A 25,123-nucleotide genomic window follows, 5' to 3' on the forward strand; every position below is an offset into this window, starting at 1 on the left:
CATAGAAACTGGGTCATAAGGTTGTAGCCCATTGAGTCTGGCTTCTTTGACTTTACCTAATGAACCTGAAATTCATCTCTATTGTTGAATATTTCTTTTCTAAGGTTTTAATGTTGTTCATTCCTTTTTTTTTTTTTTTTAGAGAGAGAGAAAAAGTGTGAGAGAGCATGAGCAGGGAGAGGGGTAGAGGGAGAAGGAGAGAGAATCTCAAGCAGACTCCACACTGAGTTCAGAGCCTGACGTGGGGCTCAATCTCATGACCCTTCGATCATGACCTGAGCCAAAATCAAGAGTAGGATGCTCAACCAAATGAGCCACCCAGGCACCCCGTTGTTCATTCATTTTTTTAATGCTGAGTATTCCGTTGAATAGATAAGCCACTGTTTGTTTATTCATTTGGTAACTGAAAGACATTTGAGGTATTTCCAATTTGGGGCAATTATGAGCAAAACCCTTGTAAACACTGCATACAGTTCCTCACATGAATATACCTTTCATTTCTCTTAGTAAGTACCTAAGACAGGGGAGTGTTGAGTCCTATGAGTCATATGTTTAACCTTCTAAGCATCATCCAAACTATTTCTCAAAGTGCCTATCCCATTCTGCATTCCCACTAGTGGTGTATGAGAATTCCAGTCGCCCTCCATCCTTGCCAGCAGATATTATGAAGTTTTTTAAAGCCATTCTAAATAGCAGTGTTATCTCATTATAGTTTTAATTTGGATTTTCCTAATGACTAATCATGTTGACTATCTTTTCACGTGCTCATTTGCTATTCATACACTTTCCTTGGGAAAGTATTCAATTTTTTTGTTCATTATTTATTGGTTGTTTTCTCATTATTGCATTTTGAGAGTTCTTTATATATTTAGGATGTTTTGCAAATTTTTTTTATCAGGTGTTTTGCAAATATTTTCTCCCAGTCTGTGGCTTGTCCTTTAAGGATTCTTTTGAAGAGCAGAAATTTTAAGTTTATCATTTTTAGAATACTAAGGAATCTGCCTTTTGTGTTCTATAAAGGAAATCCTTGCCTAATCCAAGGTCACAAAATTTTTCTCCTGTATTTTCTATAGGAAATGTTATAGTTTAGGTTTTACATAGGTAGGTATATGATCCATTTTTATTTAATTTTGATACACAGTGTGAGGTATGGATTATATGAGATGACCAATTATTACAGTACATTTTTCTGTTAATCAAAAGTGTCCAAGAGGGTATGACTGAATTGAGTTTAAAACCTAGTTGCCAACACCGAGAATAAGGGAATCTTGAATACATAATGTTAAGTGAAAGAAGCCAATCTGGAAAGACCACATACTGTATGATTCCAACGATATGACATTCTGGAAAAGGAAACACTCTGGAGACAGTAAAAAGATCAAAGGTTAATAGGGGTTGAGGGAAGAGGAACAGAGATGAAAAAGAGGGAACACAGAGGACTGCTAGGGCAGTGTAGCAACTCTGGATGATACTATAATGGTGGATATTTACTATATATGTCAAAATCTGTAAAATGTACAACACCAAGAGTGAACCCTAGTGTAAACTATGGGCTTTGGGTGACAATGACATGTCAGCATCAGTTCATCGATTGTAAGAAATGTACCAATGCTGGTGGGGGATGTTGATAATAGGGGAGGCTGTGTACGTGTGGGGACAGGGAGCTATACAGAACATCTCTGTACCTTCTTCTCAATTTTTCTGTGAATCTAAAACTGCTCTTAAAAAAATGAAATCTCTTCGAAAATCCATAAAATGTCCAACACAAAGAATGAACCCTAATGTAAATTATGGACCTCTGGTAATAAAATGGATCATTATTGGCTCATCAACTGTAACAAGTGAACCATGCTAACCACAAGATGTCAATAAGAGGGAACACTGGGGGCAAGAGGTTTATGGTAACTCTCTGTACCTTCCACCCAGTTTTCCCACAAAACATTTTAAAACTGTTCAAACAAAAATGTGAAAAGGTCCTAAAACAATAACAAAGGAACATACAAAATTTATCTAAGTTATGATAAGCTGCTTACAACAGTGTCTTCTCAGAAACTAAATTGTTCCACTCACTATTGCATTTTATATCCAATACATTTTAACATAAATGATGTACGAACACAGAAAATATTCTTGATATATACATTTTCCTTATAATAGTATATTTGGTTAAGAAGGGATTTTTAGAAGAATCATTATTTATTCCTTTATATTCAACAAACGTTTATTGAACTGTTACTATGTGCAAAGCACTGAGACACTAAAGTGGGTCAGAGATGACTAGGGCAGCTTTGGCCCCCAATAAACTTGAAATACTGTCAGACCAGCGGTTTTCAAACAGGGACCATTTTGCGCCAAGGGGGACACCTGGTAATGCTGGGACATATTTTTGATTGTTAGGACTAGGCTTGAAGCTGCTACTAGCATTTAGAGGTCAGGCATGCTGCTAAATATCTGACGTTGCACTGGACAATCCACAATCATTCGGGCCAAAGCATCAACAGCCCAAGACTGAAGAACTGCATTAAAGAGATTAAATAACAATTACCTAGATTATATGTTAGGTCTTGAATTATAGTTATATGGAAAATAATAATGAGCAAGTACTGTGGAATACCACAGACAGACTGATAACATCACGTTGGAAGGGAAAAAAGGAAAAGATTTAAAGACAGGATAGAATCTGCCCTTGTAGATGTTGACAACAGTTTTCTCCAGTGGTTATGGTATATTCACTTTGGTTACGGTGTCTTCTGCAATTAAGATGTGTAGTTTCGGGGGGGGTGGGATTCAAATTTATCAACTTTTTTCTTAATGTTTACCCTTTTCTCTTATTCGGTCATGCTCAGAAGAAAGGCTTTTCCTTAAACTAAGATCATTACGATATTTTTCTGTTTTCTTTCTATGATTTTATCACTTTTAGCATATTTTGATATGTAATTCACTAATTGTTTTATTTTTTATTTATTTCTTTAAAGATTTATTTATTTCAGAGAGAGAGAGAGAGCAGGGGAGGGGCAGAGGGAGAGGGAGAAAAGGAATCTTAAGCAGGCTCCATGCCCAACGTGGAGCTTGATTTCATGATCCTGAGCTGAAATCAAGAGTCAGATGCTCAACTGACTGAGCCACCCAGGTGGCCCTCCCTTCCAGTGTTTTAAATGTGTACTATTTAGTTTGTTCCCAATAGACAGTCTGCTACCATATGAGATATCACCATGGCTATAAGCTGGATTCCAGTGAGTGCCTGGGCCTTTCTCTAGATTATCTATAAAACTCCTCTGATCTCTCTGTTCTTGTCAAGTATCAACTTATTTTAAAGCCTGTAGCTTAAAAGTTGGTTTATCAAATAAAAGAATTCATCTCTTATTGTCTTTCCAAAAATTTCTAGGCTCTTCCCGCACATTTACTCTTCTAGATGAAATTCAGAATCAGCTTCTCAAAGATAGAGCTATAAGTAATTTGAATAACACAATTAATAAAGGGTTTCAATAATGTAATTGTTTCATAAGACATTTGAAAAAGAGTGACCATTTATTGGTTGAAACTTTTAACAATATGAATATAGAATGACCAAAAGTTAAAAAAAAGTGACCAATGACCAATTAAAGACTAAAAGTTAAAAAGAAAAAAAACGAAAACAAAGAAAACTTCCAAAGTGGGGAGGATTTTAAAAGCCCACTAAAAATCCTCATATTATGGATCAAAAAGAAAAATAAAACTCCAAAACATTATTTGAGTTTAATATATGGAAGGAATAAAATAAATAGAATAAATAAATTATGAAAATCAGATATTCACATTTTACTTCCAGAATGTACACTTGAAATAACAGAGGTCTTATTTCCTTTTATATCTTTTACTGTACTGTTTGCTATATATCGTGATTGTTAATAATATATGTGCAACTTGTTGTCAGAAGTGTTATTTAAACTAAATATCCAAAGACTCGTGGATTTTAAAATGTCTAGTTTCTGATACTTAGGTTTCATTAAAAATCCAAGCCCAATTTAACCATTTGCAGACCATCATTGATTTTCCAGGGTTTCATTAAATAATTAGTGCCTGGTTAGAGAGTACACTTGAACTAAAAATATTTGGTGCCTATTACATGTGTGACCCTATGACAGCTATTGATGGTCATTTTGATGACCATCAAATTGTCATCAAATTGATGACCATATTGAGGTATCAAGTTGAGAGTCTTGAAGTCTTCTTGATGAGGGACAGAACTGCCCTTTACCTCTGCCTGGCATGGACCTCCAATCAGCACCCTTCCTTGGGAGCATCTAGTCTGTTTTCAGTATTCATCTGGGCCTCACCTTCCCAAGGCCCTAAACACTACCGTCATGGGGAAAGAGAGACTAAAGTACAAAGACCAAAAATAACTCCTGTTTAGAAACCAGGAAGAAAAGAAACAACAAAACAACATAAAATTGCAAAGGGATGGATAGCATCAATGAAATCAGAGACAGAACTTCCCCCAAATACAGAGATTCTGCTGTGTGATATTTTTAGCAGGAGGTCTCATTCTCTATCTGGGAGTAGTGTTAAGGTGGGGAACAAAGAAAAAGGGGAAAATGCCTTTTTCTTTTGTGCACTTACTTTGTAAAGAATATGTACCTAAAATTTTTTATCTTCTAGTATTTATAGCTCCAAAAGTTAGAGTCTGTGTAAATCTAGATGCTTGCCCTTTGAAGTCATAAAATTCCCATTTTACATAGCTTGAGACACATACATTTTATCCACTTACTCATTGATTCATTTTTTTTGATTACTTATGCTGAAGAAAAAAAAACTGCCTCCAAATATTCTAGTTTTTTAAGAGGTTAATGACGGAGAAAATCACAAATGATGAAATATTCTTTTTTTTTTAAATGATGAAATATTCTTAAATTGAAAATCCTCCCCCTCATTGAATGTATGCTGGTTGCTCTGTTTGACTATGGTTGTGTCTGCTGTTAGGGGAAATTACCGGGTCGGGCTTCGTGTGGGCCTTGACCAGGAGGAACTGAAGATGTAAACAGTCCCTCTTCTTGGACCCTGCCCAATGCCTTCTACACAGGTTCTGTACAGAGAATAGCAAAGTTTGTTTCTTTAGCTGCCTTCTGAAGCAGAAAGAGTGGTTTAGTTTCTAGGATAGAAAAGAGTCTTCTGAATGAAAGTTTAAGAAACTAGGTTGAAATGAAAGCCCACTGGGGAAAGAGGGCAAATGTAACAAACATGGAAATTATGAAACAGACTATAGGTGCCAAATGTCAATAAACCACAAATTAATTTGTGGTTTAACTATTCCTAAAGATGCTCAAAATGAAAAAGCACCATGAATTCTCAAAACCCTCATTTAGAATTAGTGAAATTTCAAATATGCTCTTAGATGAAATATGCTTTTGCTCAACTTGCATAAAATGCCTTTCTTTCATATAAAGAAAAGTAAAAATAATAAATGTTAAATTTAAGTGTATATTTGTTTTTAAATGATCATGAAGTATTAAAATATATAAGATGAAATGCAGATGTTTCTGAATTAGGCAATAGATCATTAAAAATGAGATTGACCTTAGGTTTTCCTTTAAAAATAATTGCATCCAGATGAATGAATTATGTCATATTGAGCCTATGCAATTCTTAAATTGCCAACATAAACTAAAATGGGGATTTGTAATGGGGGACTGAAAAACCCTTAAGTATAATTTTGCAACACAATGTCATTAGTGTTCTTTAATCGAACAAAATTGAAGTATAATTTTCTTAAACCAGAGTTATACTAATAACAGAGCACCACTAAAAATGAATTCTCTAATCAGGCTATAGTCAAACATTTTAAAAAACAATCTAAATCAAAAGGGATGAGATTCTATAAACAGACCATCACAACTAACTTCCAAAGACAGCCTTTATAAGTTTTCTAAATGCATTCTGTCTACATTGTGTTTGGAGAGCATATATTTTTACTCAAATTTCTGAAAGAAGACTACTAATTTCTATAATTGGCATTTCTGACTTTTGTTATTTTTCTATTTTTTTTTTCATTATGGATCTGTTTCTGGATTCTTTATTCATTGCATTCATCTTTCTGGCTTTTCCTGCAACAATATCCATCATATTAATAACTACAGCTTTTTAACAAGACATCGGGCAAGTCTTTGTGACTTCAATTGTTTTTCATTTATTCTGGGAATGCTCCAAGGCCATATAGTCTTAAGACCATATTCTGTGGGACGCCACAAAAGCAGAAACTCATAATTTCTAATACTCGTTCTAGTTTTTACTTTGCTCATCAACATTCATGTTTGAATCTTTTTGTAGAAACCAATCTTCGTGAATGCCTGCAGGTGAAACCTGGATCGTATGGTAAGTTTATGTGTAACGTTAGAAGACACCGTTGTACTGTTTGCAAAGTAGCTGCACCATTTCAAGCTGCCTGAGCAACATGCAAGAGTTCAATGTGCCCCACAATCCACCAATATTCGGTTTTATTAGTCTGTAATTTTAGTCATTTTAGTGGGTGCATACTATGGTGATTGTGGTTTTGATTTAAATTTTACCAAAGATATTGAACATATTTTATATATATGCTTTGGTGAAGACTCCAAGCTTTTTACTTACTTCTTAAAAATTTGGGTGGATGCACTTTCCATCTATTCCTAGTGTGCCTGAGACTGTTTTATCACAAAGGGGTATTGAATTTTGGCACACGTTTTTCATGATTTTTTTCTTTGATTCTGTTAATGCAGTGAACTGTGATGCAGAGAACTTTAATTTTTTTTAATGTTTTAGTAAACTTGCATGCCAGGGACAAATCCCATTCAGTCATAATATATTAACATTTTTATATATGTTACTGAATTTGTTAATATTTTATGAAGGATGTTTACATATATGTTCATGTGGAATGTTAGAATATAGTTTTCTTTTCTTGTAATATCTTCACCTTCTTTTGTCAGTATATTGTTGGCCTCATAGATGAATCAACAAGACTCTGTTTCTTTCTTAAAGATTTCATAGGAAGATTCTTTTTGTTCCCCAGAATGGAGGTGTGAAGAACTCTGTGGACCTATTCCCCCACGAAACGACCATAACTGGTAAAAATTAAAAAATAAACACCCATTTAATGTCTTTGGAAATTGTTGTAAGGACATATAGGAAATGGAGAAACATTTGAGAACATAACTAAATCTTGGTAAGAACAGCAAGATTCTGTGGCAACTGAACCACCCTGCTGTCCTCAACCCCAACCAGGGCAAAGTGACAAAATCTCTACTCTGGGTGAACCTTACCAAGAAGATAGGGTTCCCCTCCCACCAGCTCCCATTGAAGGTCCACAGTATCTTTTTTGGGAGGGGAAGACCACCAGCATTTCTCACCCCTTACCCAACTCTGTGCTGCAAAGCTGGCTGAGAAGACCAGAGTCCACCTCTCTGGTCCACAGTGCTGCTTCTAAAACAGGATGATGTGGGCCACTGTCCAAGACAGGCAGCCAGCTCCAGAACAGTGGCTCAGATATTTTGCCCAGGGAGAGAGGCAGGCCACAAAAACAGGGAGTTCCAAGGCTGGACCTGACATTTGAGAGAGAGGGTGGGGAAGATCAAGCCTAAGAGTATTCTTGAAAACAGTGGTGGCTTTGGTAATTACAAGGAGGCAGGTAACTCCATGGGAACAAGAAGGTAACCACAGACAAGCTAGCTTAGCAGAGAGATTCAAGGAAAGAAACAACTAAAAATAACTCTCTTGGGGTCAGAAGAATCTTAAAGGACTCGCCTCAAAAAGGCGAGGAACAGAGGCCTGAATTCATTAGATCAGACTGGGAAGCAATTTTTGCCCTAGCACATTGTTGAAAACAATAGAAGAATCAGCTGGCTAATAACTGAGTGCTCACCATAGAGACAGAAAGCTTAATAGAAAGATCAGGGAAGGAGAGGAGGAAGGCACTGTTAACACTACTCCCATCTGAGGGTGACTGCACATGCCCAAGGCTGCGCCCTCTGAGGAGCAACATCAGAGGCTTCATACCATGATAAGCCAAGTTACTAAACAAACTAGCAAATAAACAAACAAAAAATAAGCTTCCCCTTAGCGATATCTAGAATTCCTGTAAGACATTAAATATATGATAGAATGTCCAGTTTCCAACCAAAAAAAAAATTATGATATGTAAAGAAACAGAAAAGTGTCACTCATATACACGAGAAAGAGCAGGCAACAGAAACCACCCATAAGAGAGCCCAGATGATGAACTTAGTAGACAGAGACTTCAAAGCAGAAATTCAGAGGATTAAAGGAAATCATGCTTTAAGAAGTGAGGAATGGTATGATAGTAATGTCTCTTCAAATAAAGAATATCAATAAACAGATGGAACTCATAAAAAAAGAACCAAATGAAAATTCTGGAGTAGAAAATTGTATTACAGTAATGTAAATGAAAAATTCAACAGAGGGGCTCACCAGTAGATTTGAAGTGGCAGAAGAAAGAACCCACAAACTTGAAGATAGATTGATAGAGATTATGAAATATGAGAGAAGAAAAAATGAAGATAAATGAACAGTTTCAGGGAAATGTATGCATACTGAGATAAATGTATGGGTGTACCAGAAGAAAGGAGAGAATAAGGAGCAGAAAAAAAATCTTGTTAGAAAAAATAGCTGAATCTTCCCAAATTTGATAAAAAATATTAATCTATACATCTAAGAAGCTCAATGAACTCAAATAGAATAGAGATCCATAGTCATATAAAATAAAAAAAGAAAATCTTGAAAATAGCAGGAGAAAATGAATTGTTATGGGAAAAAGAACCCTAATAAGATGAACTGCTGACTTCTCATCAGGAACTACTGAGGCCAGAAGGAAGAAGGATGATATATTCAAGGTGCTCAATAAAAACAAAAACAAAAACAAAACAAAAAACAAAAAACAAAAAAACAACTGCCCACCAAGAGTCTTATATCTGGCAAGACAATCTTCAAAATTAAGGAGGAAATTAATATATTGCTAGGTAAACAAAACTGAGACAATTTGTTGCTAGTAGATCCAACTTATAAGAAATACTAAAGAAAGTTCTTTAGGATTAAAGCAAGTCATCCCCAATAGTTATTTGAAACCACATGAGAAAATAAAGAACATCAGTAAAGGTACTTATTTTATCATAAAAGACAATATACATGCATATTTTTTTTCTTAACTGATTTAAAAAGCAATTCTATAAAACAATATGTACATAATTGTATTGTTGGGTCTATAGTATATAGAAATGTAATATGTTTGACAATAACAGCACAAAAGAAGTGGGCTAGAACAAAGCTGGATTGATGTGATGACACCAGATGGTAACTGGAATTCACAGGAAGAAATGAAGAGAACTGGAAATGTTAAGTAAGAAAGTTAATATAAAAAATTCTACGATGATATACTGGCTGTCCTTTCCTCTCTCAACTTTGTCAAAATACATAAAATTATATATAGTAGTTATAAAAATTATTGTACCATTTATGTGAAATGTATAACAAGAATAGTTGTAAAAACAAGGAAGATGGAATAGAATTATACAGGAATAATAATTTCTATATCTCTCTGGAATTTAGTTGGTATAAATATTTGATAGAATTTACCAGTGAAGAAACTGGGCCTGGTATTCCTCTTTATGGGAAGGGTTTTAATTATGAATTAAGTTTCTTTTATCAATATAAAGCTATTTTCGTTTTCTACTTCTCATGTCAGTTTTATAGTTTGTGTCTTTCTTTTTTTTTTTTTAAGATTTTATTTATTTATTTGAGAGAGAGAATGAGATAGAGAGAGCATGAGAGGGGAGATGGTCAGAGGGAGAAGCAGACTCCCTGCTGAGCAGGAAGCCCGATGCGGGATTCGATCCCGGGACTCCAGGATCATGACCCGAGCCGAAGGCAGTCGCTTAACCAACTGAGCCACCCAGGCACCCCATAGTTTGTGTCTTTCAAGAACAACATCAGATAATCAGTTGCCAAACTTATTAATATAAAGTTCATGAGGTGCTTCAGTGGCTCAGTCGGTTAAGCGTGATTCTTCATTTCAGCTCAGGTCATGATCTTGTGGTCATGAGGTGGAGCCCTGCATCAGGCTCTGTGCTTAGTGTGGAGTCTGTTTCAGATTCTCTCTCCTTTCTTCTCCCCCGCCCCCGACCCTGCTTGCACACTCTCTGTCTCTAATATATGAATAAATAAAAAAACCTTTAAAAAATATAAAGTTGTTCATTATATTTCATTACTATTATGCTAATGTCTATAGATTTAATAGTGATTTCCCTATTTGATCTCTAATATTGGCAATTTGTATGTTATCATTTTTTTCTGGATCCATCCAGAGAGATTTATCAAGTTTATTAATGACTTTCAAAGAACCAAGTTTTGCTTTCATTTTCTCTATTGTTTTTGTTCATTTTCTATTTAACTGATTCCTACTATCATCTTCATTATTTATTTTCTTCAGTTTCCATTGGATTTCATTTGTTTTGATTTTATTAGCATCTTAAGGCAAAAATCTTACAAAACTGGTATTGAACGTTTCTTCTTTTCTAAAATAAGCATTGAAAGGAAGTATAAATGTCCATCTAGGCACTGCCTAACTGCATCTCAGAACTTTGATATGTCATGTTTCCATTACCATTTCAAACTATTTTCTCATTTTTCTTAAAATTTCCTCTTTGAGGGCGCCTGGGTGGCTCAGTTGGTTAAGCGACTGCCTTCGGCTCAGGTCATGATCCTGGAGTCCCGGGATCGAGTCCCGCATCGGGCTCCCTGCTCAGCAGGGAGTCTGCTTCTCCCTCTGACCCTCCCCCTCTCATGCTCTCTCTCTCTCTCTCTCATTCTCTCTCTCAAATAAATAAATAAAATCTTTAAAAAAAAAAATTCCTCTTTGAGCTAAGGGTTACTTTTGAAGTACATGGTCTAATTTCCAAATATTTGGGAGTTTTTCCTGGTATCTTTATTTTTAATTTAATTCTCTTATGGTCAGGCAATATACTTGTCATGAGTTCACTATTTTTAAATTTGTTGAGATTTGTTTCATAGTCCAGAATACCCAAGTCTTCTATGTTCATACTGATTTTCTACTTATTCTTTAAATTACTGGGGAAAGAATGTTGAATTTTCCATTTAAAGTTGTGAATATACTGGTCTCCCTGCTCGGCATGGAGTCTGCTTCTTCCTCTCCCTCTCCCTCTGTGTGCTCTCTCTCTTCTTCTCAGGAAGAAAGAAAGAAAGAAAAAGAAAGAAACAAACAAACAAAGAAAAAGAAATCTTAACATTGTGAATATGTCTATTTTTTCTATTGTACTAGTTTCTGCTTTATGTATTTTAAAGCTTTGTTATTGAGTACATATTAAAGCTCAAGTACATTTCCCCTTCTTTTTGCTTTTAACTTATCTATCATCCCTTTCTATCTCTCGCTATATACTTCAAGTGTGTTTGTATTTGGTCTTGCTTTTTATCCAATTTGACCATTTCTGCCTTTGAAATGTAGAGTTTAGGCTATTTCCATTTAATGTAATTATAAATAAGTTTAGGCTTAAGTCTACCATCTTGCTATTTATTTCCTATTTTTTCTGTTTTTTTTTAATTTTCTTTACCTTTTTTCCCACTTTCTCTGGTTTGAATATTTGTAGTATTCCATTTTTATCCTCTATTGGCTTATTAGCTATACTTATTCATTTTATTTTTTTTAATGGTTGCTTTAGTGCTTCCAGTATGCATCTTTAACTTAACCAGTCTACCTTAAAATAATATTACACCGTTTCACATGTAATGTAAAACTCTTAAAACTGTATATTTCCATTTTTCCTCTCCTGTCTCTGCCATTTTTGCCACACATTTTAGTTTTACATGCTAAAACCCCCAAAATATATAGCTATAATTGTGGCTTTAAGTCATGATTTTTCTTTTAAAAATAATTAAAATAATATTATTGAAAATATTTTTTTTAAATATAAAATAAAAAGTTTCTTATTTATCCTTATATTTACCACTAATGGTATTTTTCTTTTCTTTTTGTAGGTCTGAGTTTCCATCTCTTTTTAAAGATTTTATTTATTTATTTGAGAGAGAGAGGGAGGGAGAGAGAGCACGATTGGGGGTGGGGTGGGGGAGGGGCAGAGGGAGAGGGAGAAGCAGACTCTCTGCTGAGCAGGGAGACCGAAGCAGGGCTCGATCCCAGGACCCTGGGATCATGACCTGAGTCAAAGGCAGATGCTAAGCCAACTGAGCCATGCAGGCACCGCTCTGAGTTTCTATTTGAAATCATTTTCCTTTGGCCTGAAAGACTTTCTTTAACATTTTCTATAGTGCATGTCTCTGGTGGTAAATTCTTTTTCTTTGATGAAAATGTCTCTTTATTTTGCCTTCATTTATGAATAACATTTACACTGTACACAGAATTGTTGAGAGCACTTTTTTTCCCATTGCTTTAAAGATATCATTCCATTGCACTGGTTGTCAGTGACCACTCTTACCTTTGACTCCTACATGCAATGTGTCTTTTTTCGTCTTGGTGCTTTTAAATATTTTTTTCATTTTGAGTGTTTGATATCTTGATTATGGCATATCTTCACGTGGTTTTCTTTGTTTATCCTACATGGGAGATTCTGGGCTTCTTATATCTGCAGCTTTTGTGTTCACAAAATTCAGAAAGATTTCAGCCATTACCTCCCCCAACACTCACCCATTTTCAGACTGCAATTACATGTAGGTTAGAATACTAGGTAATGTCCCATAGGTCACAGAGGCTTTTTATCTCCCCCTTTCTTTTTTTCTTTCTGCTTCATCTGGACAGCTTCTATTTTCCTGTCTTCAAATTCACTGATCTTCACTTCTATACACTTTACTTCTAATCTGCTGTTAAACACAGTATTATATATTTTTCACTACTGATATATTTTTCAGTTCTAGAAATTATGTTCAGTTCTTTTCTATAGTTTCCATTTCTTTCAATGTTACATTCAGGTTTTTCTTGAAATTCTTGAACATATTTGTAATATCTGTTTGAAAGTTCTTACCTGCTAATTCCATCACCTTCATTATTTCTGGGTCTGACTGATTTTTCTTCTGATAATGGATCACAGTTCCCTGCTTCTTTACATATCTAGTAATTTTTTGCTGGATGCTAGACACTATTAATTTCATATTTGAATTCCTGGATTCTGCTGTCTTCCATTAATGAATGTTGAATTTTGTTCTGGCATACTGTTTATTTATGGACAAATGTGAACATTTCAAGCCTTGTTTTTGAATTTTTTATGGGTGTGCCTAGGGTAGCTCTTATTCTAGGGCTAGTATAGTCCTTCCTCTAATGCATAACCTTTCAAGGGGCTTTACTAAATGCCTCAGGTGTTCAACAAAGTTTCTCCATTTTGGTTGGTCAGAACTCAAGCATCTCTCAACCCTGCACAAACTCTGGTAGTTGTTCAGGTTACAACTTTTCAGCAATTCTTTTCCTGATTCTTTGCCCAACTACCTGAAATCTTGCTCCATATATATCCAGCTTGGTTTCTCATCAAATACCCCTATGAAGATTTCTGAAGCTTTCTTTCTGCTTATTATCTCTTCTCTGCAAATCTCAGCCACATCTGCTTTTCCAGTCTTTTCAGTTCAGCAAGATTGTGGTGACCTCCGTGGGAATGCCCTCCTTGTGCCTGTGGTCTGGAAATTTCCTCCAAGGATAAAGCTGAAGTGATTGTAGAGCTCCCCTTATTTATTTCCTTTATCAATGTCATAGTCCTAAGCTCTTTTCCAATGTTTGTAAAGTGTTTTGTATATAAAAATATATTTTATTCAGTTTTCTAGTTATTTGTGGTATAAAAACAGAACAGCAGAAGTTACTATCATGGCCAGAAGAAGAAGCCCAGGATTACTTTTATGTACACTGAAATTTGAGAACCCCTGACAGTGTTTTCTGAACTTTCTTTTGATAAGAATCACTTTAGTACTTGTTATAAAAAACAGTTACCAAGAGCTCATTCTCAGAGTTTTTGCTTTGAGATGAAGGTGATTCTTATCATCAGAGTATTGGAGAAAATATTAAAAAATAAAAGTACCCAAACTGTCCTTTTTTTCTCAGGTGGCAGATTAAAATGTTACCTACTCAAGTAGGCTTTCTTTGACGTCTCTTTTCATAAAAGGTCTTCTCTTTCATTATTAACATCTCATTTATATTCTTCATAGCACTAACAAAAATGTATAATTATTTAATTAGTTTACTTAGCTCTACATTTTCTTTCTCCAACATTAGGCTATAAGCACCATGATGACAGTTTTTCTGGTTCTCTATTGGATGCCCCAAACCTACCAAAAGAGAAAGGGGCGCTAATAGATATAGATCATTCTAACTTGGGCCTGGTGCAAAGTAACAAGAGTATCTATGGAATTAACAAATGACTGTATGAAAAAGCAAGTTCTGTACACTTACACACACACACATACACACATACGAAATGACAGAAGGCCATCTGTTCACATGGTCTAGAAAGCATCTCTTCAAAGTGTGGATGTCTGATTAATTTCAATAAAATAATGTACCAAATTCTACATTCCAATAAAATACTGATAAAATATTAATGAGAATGGCATTATCACCTAATAGATGTTTCCTAATGGGTAGTTTCTAACATGAATTTTCACATTATTTTTCTAATGTGTAAGCTAGAAGCAGTTATCATTGACACATAATGTAATTGACAAATTCATTTAAGTATGCAGTTTGATGTTGTTTGGTAACTTGTATACAATCATGTAACCAATAAATCAGGATATAAAACAATTCCCTCACCCTAAAAGGTTTCAAAATTCTTGGAAAAAATGCCCTAAAACATTGGTAATGTTAAAAAAACAAGATAAAAAAAAAAAAAAAAGAAAAAAACTTAGCAGAAATATTTTAATGTGGATGGTAAAAATATACTGATTTGCCAAATGGCAAAATATCTCTGGTGACCTCATATTTTCTTCCCCCTGAAATAATACTATAAATTTTAGTCACACTCAGAGAGCAGATGTTTTTGCAATCACTGGAGTCCTATTAGGGAAGAAAGACATACAAGCATCATATTTATTATTTATATAATTCCTGCATTAGAAGAGTATGAAGAAGTACATTTAGACTGCTTTTTCCATCTTGCCCTTTAAATAAAAAAAATAAAATGAAACGACTCTAGGTAATTTGCTGTCTGTTCTTTGCAAGTACACCAAATAACAGCCTTTTATAGGAGACCTGGAAGGGTTGTTCCAGCCCTAAGAACATGAAAGGAATCATCATGTCAGCCAGCTACTCCACTGCAATTTTGCACAGCTAAAGGAAGGAAGGAACAATGTTGTGCTATTAGGGCAACTCAGCCTAGCTTCCCACTCCTGCCCTGCTTCCCCTGGCCCCTCCCCGCCACATACAAACCTGCAGTGGCCCTGTCTGATACATGTTGTCTCCAGCACAGTAACATTAAAGGGTTAACTGAGCAACTAAAAACCACTTGTTCGTGGTGACTCATGTTCTTTCTATCATCCTATGCTTCCTTTCCTCATGCCAGGTTTTACTTTACTTACTGGATGTAAGTATAAAAAGAGAAGAGCCAATAACGCATGAGAATCAAAGTGGTATTTAGTATCTATGAAAACCACTTCGTTTACCTGAAATGTGCCTTTACAACGATTTACTGAATTTTTGTGCTTCCAAATACTACCTGTAATTTCTAGTCTTTGATCTCTTGAAAGGGATATAATGTTAAAGAGAAAAACTGCTATGATTGGAAAGCAATGAGAGAAAGCAATGTCACTATGAAGAATGAACAAATGAGGACCGATTCAGCTAAATCACAGAATGCAATCTGTAGCACCACCATGAAAGGAGAGATTATAGCTAAAATGGGATGGGAAGGGGGTCTCTTAATAGAAAGATGTCCCAACTCTGAATTTTGACTCCATTATAGTGGAGGGCACACTAAGCAAAGAGCCCCTGGGACAGAAGACTAGATTCCTTACATCCTTAAAACGTGGCTGTTCATCCAACCAAGAAGGGAAAAATTATCGTTAAATCTCAGTTTCCTTCATGTTCATCAGTAGCAAATGCTAAATACCAGACTGATTTAACTCAATTTTGACTTTTCGTTTTTAGTCCCCTGGGAACATAGGCAGAAACCTGACCGACTCACACCTCCCTGGCCCTCTCCATCCTTGCTACTGACCCTCAAGAACAGACACTAGCAATTAAAGGAAGCACAAAGCCAAAAGAGGTATCTACATTTTACTAAGCAGGTCAGTCAAGAAATATGATAACAATAAGTAGAAATGAATATATGTATGATATTTTAAAATGGGGCATAAGTAAAAAAAGGTATTAGGTTCTCCCTTTATGCCTACATCATTAGAAAAACCTAAAATACTAAAAGTGACAATAAAAATCCCCATAGACATGCTATCGGTTCCCACAGCAGAAACCTTTCTACCCCATCTGTTACTAGACAGTTTCATTTCAAATAGGCAACTGGAATTTCAGAGGGTTAGCACTAGTGCTCTTTTCCTAAATCTGGGTAATAATTAGCCCGTCTGAAAGTGAACATACAGAACTGAGAAGGAAATAATTCCCCAGCAGGGCTCTGTATATTATTCATGCTCAAAAACTTAAAACAAAATGAAAAGGAAGTACAAAGGGAAAATACAGGAAAGAGAAAAACTATATCAAACCGAAAGGAATAATTCAAGAATCACAACTAAATAATGGAGAAAAGAGGCCCACAGAGTGGAGTAAATCTTATTTTTCTTAGGGTTTGAATTCTGGATTGAAGTATAAATAAGATGGTTTTTCACAGTGAAATGTCACCGAACAAGAGTATGTCCAAGCTGGGATGGCCTCCCCACATGCAAGGCTGACAATGAGTGGTGTCACCGATCGCTCACCCCCCCCGCCAGGCACACCTTCCCGAAGCAGATTCATGCCAGGAGCCCAGCACCGTTAGCATGACTCTGGGTAATATCACAGCCTCTCTCTGGCCACTCTTCGGCTATCCTGGCGCAAAATAATTTATTTGGGCTTTCTTACAATAAGAGGTATAATTAGCAGTCATTTTGTAGAATAAAGTATTGATGCCACAAGCCAATTTTCTGAAAGTGCCTCTACAGCAGGACCTGCACCATTTGTGTTTATAAATCAGGTAATTGTACATCGAGCCACTTCAGTGTGTATATAATTAGTCTAATTTACATATGTAAATCAATCTTATGTACAGTTTGCCAACTTCTTGCTTTCCTTTATTTTCTCCCCCACATTGTAAGTTTAGATAGATCAGATTTCCGAAATACCATTTTAATAAACTACCAGCTTTTTTTTTTTTTTCTCAAGCCATTTAGGGATATTTCTAATTCCTCCATCTGATCATAAAACACAAGGACAAAGTTCAAAGAAGCTGTTAAGTCTCTACTGATTCATTATATCAGGAAGCTGCTTTACTTGTACTGGATGTTCCAAACCCTTTTAATCAATCTTTTCTGCTCTCACAAAAGAACATTTCAGGTGTCTCCAACTCTCACCTAATTTCAAGTGACAAGACTGAGAAATGACAGTATGATTAGAATACAGATTTGATAGGCATAAAAGACAATGAGAGATCTCATTCAATTTTTTTAAACTCTGGGCAAAGATCTATACCTTGAAGCCTTGCCCATTTAGGCCTACCTGAATCTCCATTCAAATGTTAATCTACCAATGATCCCATATGGAAAAAAAATTAAAGATGCATTATTGAAAATGTTTCAAAGGAGGGGCGCCTGGGTGGCTCAGTCGTTAAGCATCTGCCTTCGGCTCAGGTCATGATCCCAGGGTCCTGGGATCAAGCCCCACATCGGGCTCCCTGCTCCGCGGGAAGCCTGCTTCTCCCTCTCCCACTCCCCCTGCTTGTGCTCTCTCTCACTATGTCTCTCTCTGTCAAATAAATAAATAAAATCTTAAGAAAAAAAAATTAAAAAAAAAAAAGAAAATGTTTCAAAGGATATAAAGATACAGATCTTAAGGATCAGCACAGCATTAGATCTCAAATACACAAACACAAACATAAAGCAAACTTTGAAAATGCTCCATTTATTTAAAGCAAAATATTTTAAGTTCATAATGTACATTCTATTACTTAAAGCCAAGTTTAGATGAATAAAAGTTTTGCTTTGTTTTAATAGTGGTTTAACTACAAATATAAAGCAATCTTAAACTTAATGGAGAAAAACAAAGTAATTCTCAAATCATAATATGCTGCCTATTTTTAAAGAACACAACTGGTTATTTTAAAAAAAACTTTTAAACTTCTATAAAATAATGTAATACCAGTTTCAGATTCTGAAAGGGTACTTGAAATACTATTTCAGAATTCTGAAAGGCTCTATGGTTCAATTAAAGGTGGCCAATTCAGCATATAAATGTATTTCCTCTCACTCATGAATCTCCATTAAAATGCTAGTAAGGGAATCAAAAGGTATGAACCACAAGAAAAAAGAGAACAGAAAAAGGGAGAGTAGTAGACAAGAGATTTCAACAAACGTTTTCAATATGGGAAGCAGATGACTGAGTGAGGATCACTGATTTGGTAATGCAGAGAAAGCCACAAAATAAAGCGCTAGGTGAGAACTATTTTGTGGCTATCCCCGCACATCAACCCAGGAGCTGGGAGGGGAGGAGCGGGGCAGAAAACAAGGGACTCTTTGGAAGTCTTTAATCAAAAGACTCGACACCGTCTTATCCCACATACAAAATATCAACATCCGGGAGCCTGTCTGAGCAGTCCTCACATACACAAATATCCAGGCAAGAGACTGGAGGTTTTATTCCCTAGAGAAACTGAAGGGACTCGGGATTTGGTGGCATCAGTGCAGTGGATAATGAGAAGAAGGCACATACTATTGCACAGTGTGTAAAACAGGGAAGTGCGCTTGGAAGGGGGAGGCCAAGGGATTCAGGGAACAGTGGGTTCCATTTGGGTGAGCAGCAGAGATATCAGAGAGGTCAGTCTGATACGTGGCAGAACTCCACTGTGGAGAAGGATTCTAGAAGCACGATCAGCAACCTTGCCAAAATTCAGAACGCAGATTACAAAATTAAAGAGTAGAGAAACTCAGCCATGCATTTCCAGATACACATCAAAAGCACGGATCTGCTCAGGACAAGGCGGCACTGCTAAAATGAATTGACATGACTACTGCTCTAACTGGATCTATATCACTACTGCCCTGTATAATAACTGGATCGACATTACTACTGTTCTGTACTATAACCAGATCCATATTACTACTGCTCTGTATTACAAGCCTTTTGGTTCTACTTGCTTTTTGTTAACCAGGTGAATGTATTTATTTTGCAAAGGGTTAAAAATGATTAAGTCTACCTGAAATTATATTGAGTGAAAAAATAGGATAACTTCATAAAAAATACTGCCAATCATTTTAAACATACAAGAAAAAAAGATGAAGGAAGTATGTTAAATGTTGAGAGTGGTTCTTTTTATAGTTTCAAGTATTTTCTACAATGATCAGCCATTTAAAATCAGTTAAAAAATCATTTAAAAACCATAACAGAAAAAATATGAAGTATGCAAACAATACAACTTATATGTGTGTCACTGCAGAAAAATCAACAGAATGTTCTGAAAGAAATACAATAATCAAATGCTAATAAAATAATAATGAACACAATAAATATATGTTATTACAGTGAACCAATGAAGGTTTTACTAGTCCTGAGTTTGATAAAAGCAACTATAAAAACAATTGTGAATTTTACCAGAATCAATGATTACCTCACTTTAATAATATCCAATGAAAATTAGAAAAACTACATTCTTCTAGGACTGGCAGTTACAGGGCACCTTCCCGTATGTATTCCTGCATCAGAGGGAACTGTCCAAAACTACTCTCAGGAGACTCTACAGCTTCCCTTGGGTGACTTACTTAGTATTCAACACCATTTCTGATATGGTTTTCTCCCCATAAATGTAAATACCTGGTTCTGTAGTTTATGACATTAGTATTCAATGAGGACATAAAAAAAAAAAAATCACAGCTTACCATTTTTGTCTAATGAAGCCTCACTTACGTTAATTTTCTCTCATACCCTAGCACCTGGCACAGAGCCTCTGTCACAAAATACAGATGAATAAATCAATATTATAATGAAGTCCCTTTTAAGCTTGTTCTTCGGCAAGGCAAAGAATCCCTGTTTCTTGAGTCTTTTATTGTGGAGATGTTTCCTCTTAGTCATTCATAGTCTTCCTGGCTTTTCTTTAATTTCTTAATGTGTCTGAAAAGGACAAGGCCAGAATGGGGCACAACATTCTGCTGAGTCTGTGACCAGTCAGGAACATACTAAAGGAAGGGTTTCATGGTGTCAATGTTACATAAACATTCAGTCATTCCAAGACCACACTGTAAATTTCCACATGTAGAATAATGTTGAAACACTTACCTCAAGAACCAACCACAGCTTGTCTCCATTTATTTTATCCTTCTTAAAGTACATCCCGTAGAATCTGACGACATTGGGGTGGTCGGAAAGCGTCTTTAAGATGCTATACTCTGCTTCAATCTCTTCATCGATATCCTGGTTTCAAAAAGTCATAGGAAGAAAACCATGAGAAAAACATGAATTATGTCAAAGAGACATATTAGAGATCACCAAATAGAGAATTTAATTTTGTCAAAGCAAGGTTATAATAATGGCTTTTAATGTGCTCAATAGTACGTATTGAAACTTCTCAGGCCATTATGTAAGGGGAGAGATTGTAATTTTCCCACTAATCAAATACATCTCTAATTACGTTAATTTCATTGAGTTAAAAAGGGACAAATAAAAGACTATTTTTGTATGCACTTAGAAAGAAACATACATGAAGAAGGATTCCAGAGGATATTCCTTTCTTTGTAGTGTTAACTTTGTTTCAGTGGCAAAGCCATTGATTTGAAATAAAAACTTTTAGCTGGCTCATTTTGTTCCTTTGAAATACAGGATATGTAGAAGGTTTCAAAAGCTAGTCATACAAGCAATAAATTCTTATCTTTCCAAAAAAGTAAAATAAAGTTATACATAAGATGGTATACAGCCTTAGTTAGCTAAAGGCTCATTCACCAGAAGTAGAACAGGTTGCTACATCTGCCAACAAAAACGCCAACAAACTACTTAGTCATGTTTTTAGAAACCACAATACATGAAACAACTCAGAGTAATAATAAGACAAAGCCTTCGAATACTGTTTTTACGGTAACATTTAGTGTCCACGTTGTTTTATGACAAAATCATGTAAATCACAGAGCCAGAAAGAATTCTAGACCAGAGATCCAATTTGAGAAAAAGAAGCTAAAGCTCAGAGAGGCTGGTCACAGAGCTGGTTAGTGTAAGATGCAGGACTAGCCTGCAAATCCACTGCCTCCTCCCTTCTAATCCCATTCATTTTATCCCTTTCTCAGATAGAAACATACTATATCAAAATTCATAATAGTAAGACTCTTTTAATAAAAAAAAGCCACTCTGTAAAATGCTTGGGATGCATTTAAATTTATTTTATTAAGATTATAATCTCTTGGTTATAAATCTTTTTTATTTGGCTTGTGACATGATGAATGAAGGGGGAATAAATAACTCTGAGAAAAACATACATGTACTGACAAGAATAAAGGCAGCAAAAGAACCAATTTCACACCATAGTTATGAAACTGATATATTTCATTAAAGCAATAGAACAAAACATGATTTTTAAGGTTCATAGGATATGAAACAGGAGTAAATTATAAACGAATAATGGCTATATGTATCCATAATCCATTTGTCCTTCTCCATTAAGAAGTAGAGGAATGGGAGAGACACGCTGGTTATGGGGCCAGACATGGGATCCAGCTGGAGCCCTTTCTCTTGCCACCACGAACCCCAACCCATACTTGCAAAGACCAGAGGAGAGAGGTACAGTCACTTTGGTACAGCTTAATTTGTGTCTCTCTGCCTTCAGTTTAAATGGTAAGAACTGGGGTGCCTGGGTGACTCAACTGGCTAAGCATCTGCCTTCAGCTCAGGTCATAATCTCAGGGTCCTGGGATGGAGCCCCACGTCGGGCTTCCTGCTAGTGGGGTGTCTACTTCTCCCTCTGCCCCGCCCCCCACCCTCAATCCCCATTCGTGCTCGCTCTCTCTCTCTCAAATAAACAATTAAAATCTTTTTCAAAAACGGTAAGAACTTTCCATTAGGGGATAATCCCAATAGGGGATTATGAAAACAGTCAGCATCAGTTAAGCCTGCACATAGTTGTCTCTCTCTCTCTTTTTTCCTTCCAATGTATCTAATATATTGCTTGAAAATAAACCCCCACTCTCCCTCTCCTCTGCTCAAAGTAATATGAAACGCTGTAGTTAATAATGGGTTTAGTAGAAATAAACAATCAAAAAAGAAAGCATAAGAAAAAGAAATCCTAAGATGCACAAACGGAGACCGGGAGACCTTTTGCAGAGTCCTACAGTTTGTTAATGTAAGAGCTATGACAAGGACCAGGAGTCCCACGTCCTTCCCAAACACATCACGACATCTCTGTCATGTCCCATCCCATTATGTGTGCAAGAGCCAAGTAACTGGAGAAACTGCTCTCAATAGAACTTTGGGGATTATGTGATCACTGAGCTCATTCTGGTTCACCCACGTGCTGTGGGAGAGCTACACATATTTCCCAAGAGCTGAAAATGTTCCAAAACAGCCAGTTCTCATTCCCAGAAAAAAAAAGGGGGGAGGGAGGAACCTCATCAACTTCTTTATGCTCTTCAAGGCCAAAAAAAAAAAGCCTAGAAGGTTCCCTTATCACAACTGCTATTCCAAAAAAAGCAAAAGAGGATCCCCACTAGGGCATCAGTTGAAGAGGCCATAAGGACTACACATGCAATTTCAATTCTTCACAAGGAAACTCACCCTGATTATAAGTGAATACCATTTCTGCTTTGGAAACATTTCAGCAAACCTGAAAATTAATTTCCCATCTCTGAAAGAAATATAATTTAACATAAAATATTTCTGGGTTAGCTTAAAAGACATTCTTCCTGAAGCCTAAATAAATGCAGGAAGAAAAAGAGATCTGGCCAAGATGACATTTGAGAATTACTTCTAGACCCCTGAGTCTGTGTTCTTACAATTTTTTGAAATTTAAAATAACATAAAATCAACTGTTGAGCTATTAAGAGCTGTATTTATTTATTTACTTATTTGTATTATGTATTTGTTCAATTATTAAATATTTATTGGTCCCTATTGTATATGTTAAGTATGTAAACAACAAAAACCTAACAAATAGACTTTTTTTTTACATTTTCAATTGACACTGTGACAAATAAATCAAGTTAGCTACAGACTTTTTAACTGTTTAGTACAAATAAAAACAAAGTTAATTAGCAGAAAAGAGGAAAAACAATGTGACATACATGAATTGGGTCCAGAATTTTCACTGCTGCTTTTTGGCCATTTTTCTTATTCAATACTTTAAAAACTTTCCCGTAAGTTCCTTTGCCAATCGTTTCGGTGATTTCCCACGTATCAGAAGGATCAGGAAAGTTATCAAAGATGATTGTTTTTCCAGTTAATGGAAGCATCTCACAAGTTTCAATCACTGGAGAGAAAAAGTACAGTTTCAGCTACATTTGATTGGGGATATTAAATGGCACGAACAAACTCATGGGAAATTATCTAACATTTCACTGATACGATGGAAAATATACAGCAGTAACCAAATGTACTCAGAATTATAGAAAATTTTAATTTCAATTCTTTTTGCAAAGAGATTAATATGAGTTCAATAATGCTTTGTAAACAGGGCTTTATTTCTATGTTTAATATAGTCCCATATTAATTGCTCTTCATTCTTTTCATATTAAAATAAGAGGCACATATTTAAATCACTTTGATATATTGTTTTATACTCAGATATTAACACAATGCATCAAAAAAATTTAAATTAACCTTAAAGATGATAAAACTCAATGTCGTCAAGGCAAATCCCACATTTTGAAGTGACTGTGTCTTATTATCACTCCTCTATGTAAAACCCAATAATGGGTCTCCTCATATTGCTTTTAGGATGAAATTTAACACAACCTACCAGGTCCTTTAAAGTATGGCCCTTGCTTAATGTCCTCACCTCATGTCTCAACTTTTCTTCTCTCAGACATTACAAACCAGTCACTTGGGACCCTTTAAAGTCATTTCTTTCTTGCTTAAGGGTCTTAGTAGACATGAATCCCTCCCACTTTCTGCCTGTGGTTTCTTTCTATTTATTTATTTATTTATTTATTTATTTATTTATTTATTTATTTATTTATTATGTTATGTTATGTTATGTTAATCACCATACATTACATCATTAGTTTTTGATGTAGTGTTCCATGATTCATTGTTTGCATATTAACACCCAGTGCTCCATTCAATACGTGCCCTCTTTAATACCCATCACCAGGCTAACCCCTGCCCCCCCTTCCCCTCTAGAACCCTCAGTTTGTTTCTCAGAGTCCATAGTCTCTCATGGTTTGTCTCCCCCTCCAATTTGCACCTTCATTTTTCCCTTCCTACTATCTTCTCTTTTTTTAACATATAATGTATTATTTGTTTCAGAGGTACAGTGGTTTCTTTATTGAATTCCAACACCTTCTTCTCTTTCAGATCTTAGCTTAGATGTCATTTCCTCTGAATGTGACCGCTCTCCATCCCATTTGGCTTGCAAGCCCCACCCTTGTACTTGCAGAGCACTCTACCCACGCTTATCGGATCTTACGACATGCCCAACACCTGGCACAGTGCTGAAACAATTAGGAGAGTACAGCCAATGAGGTCAGGTGACTTTTAAAAGGAGATGTTATATGTAACCTGAAATAAGATCCCAGGTTTCCTGACTGCCCAGTAGTGTTTTTAACCTTCTATATTCTTCCTATATACATTCAACCATTTGTATAAAACCACACAAAAGTAACAGAAAGAGCTCCCAGAACTTCTGGTGGCCCTTACATTTTTTCAATTATCTGTGCAAAACCTCACAATCTTCAATGTTAAAAAGTCACGTGCAGTTGTGCTTGTGTGTATATGCATACACACAGAAACACATCTATTAATAAATATTAATGCTATACAATA

General features: G+C 35.7%; 1 protein-coding gene across 1 annotated transcript in view; it reads right to left on the minus strand.

The window, feature by feature from the left end:
* Window positions 1–23,595, minus strand: part of MYO3A (myosin IIIA) — a 221,124-nt gene extending 197,529 nt beyond the window's left edge. Inside the window, exons 1-2 of the mRNA XM_064590361.1 lie at window positions 23,425–23,595; window positions 20,441–20,575 (exon numbers count right to left, since the gene is read on the minus strand). Of these exons, the coding sequence (XP_064446431.1) occupies window positions 20,441–20,575; window positions 23,425–23,592 (303 nt within the window). The 5' untranslated portion in view covers window positions 23,593–23,595. The remainder of the gene's footprint in view (window positions 1–20,440; window positions 20,576–23,424) is intronic.
* Window positions 23,596–25,123: the final 1,528 nt, after the last annotated feature.

Source organism: Mirounga angustirostris, unplaced genomic scaffold, assembly GCF_029215605.1.
Source record: "Mirounga angustirostris isolate CCGP_5_RB_7025 unplaced genomic scaffold, mMirAng1.0.hap1 SCAF_5, whole genome shotgun sequence".
NCBI classification, from domain to species: Eukaryota; Metazoa; Chordata; class Mammalia; order Carnivora; family Phocidae; genus Mirounga; species Mirounga angustirostris.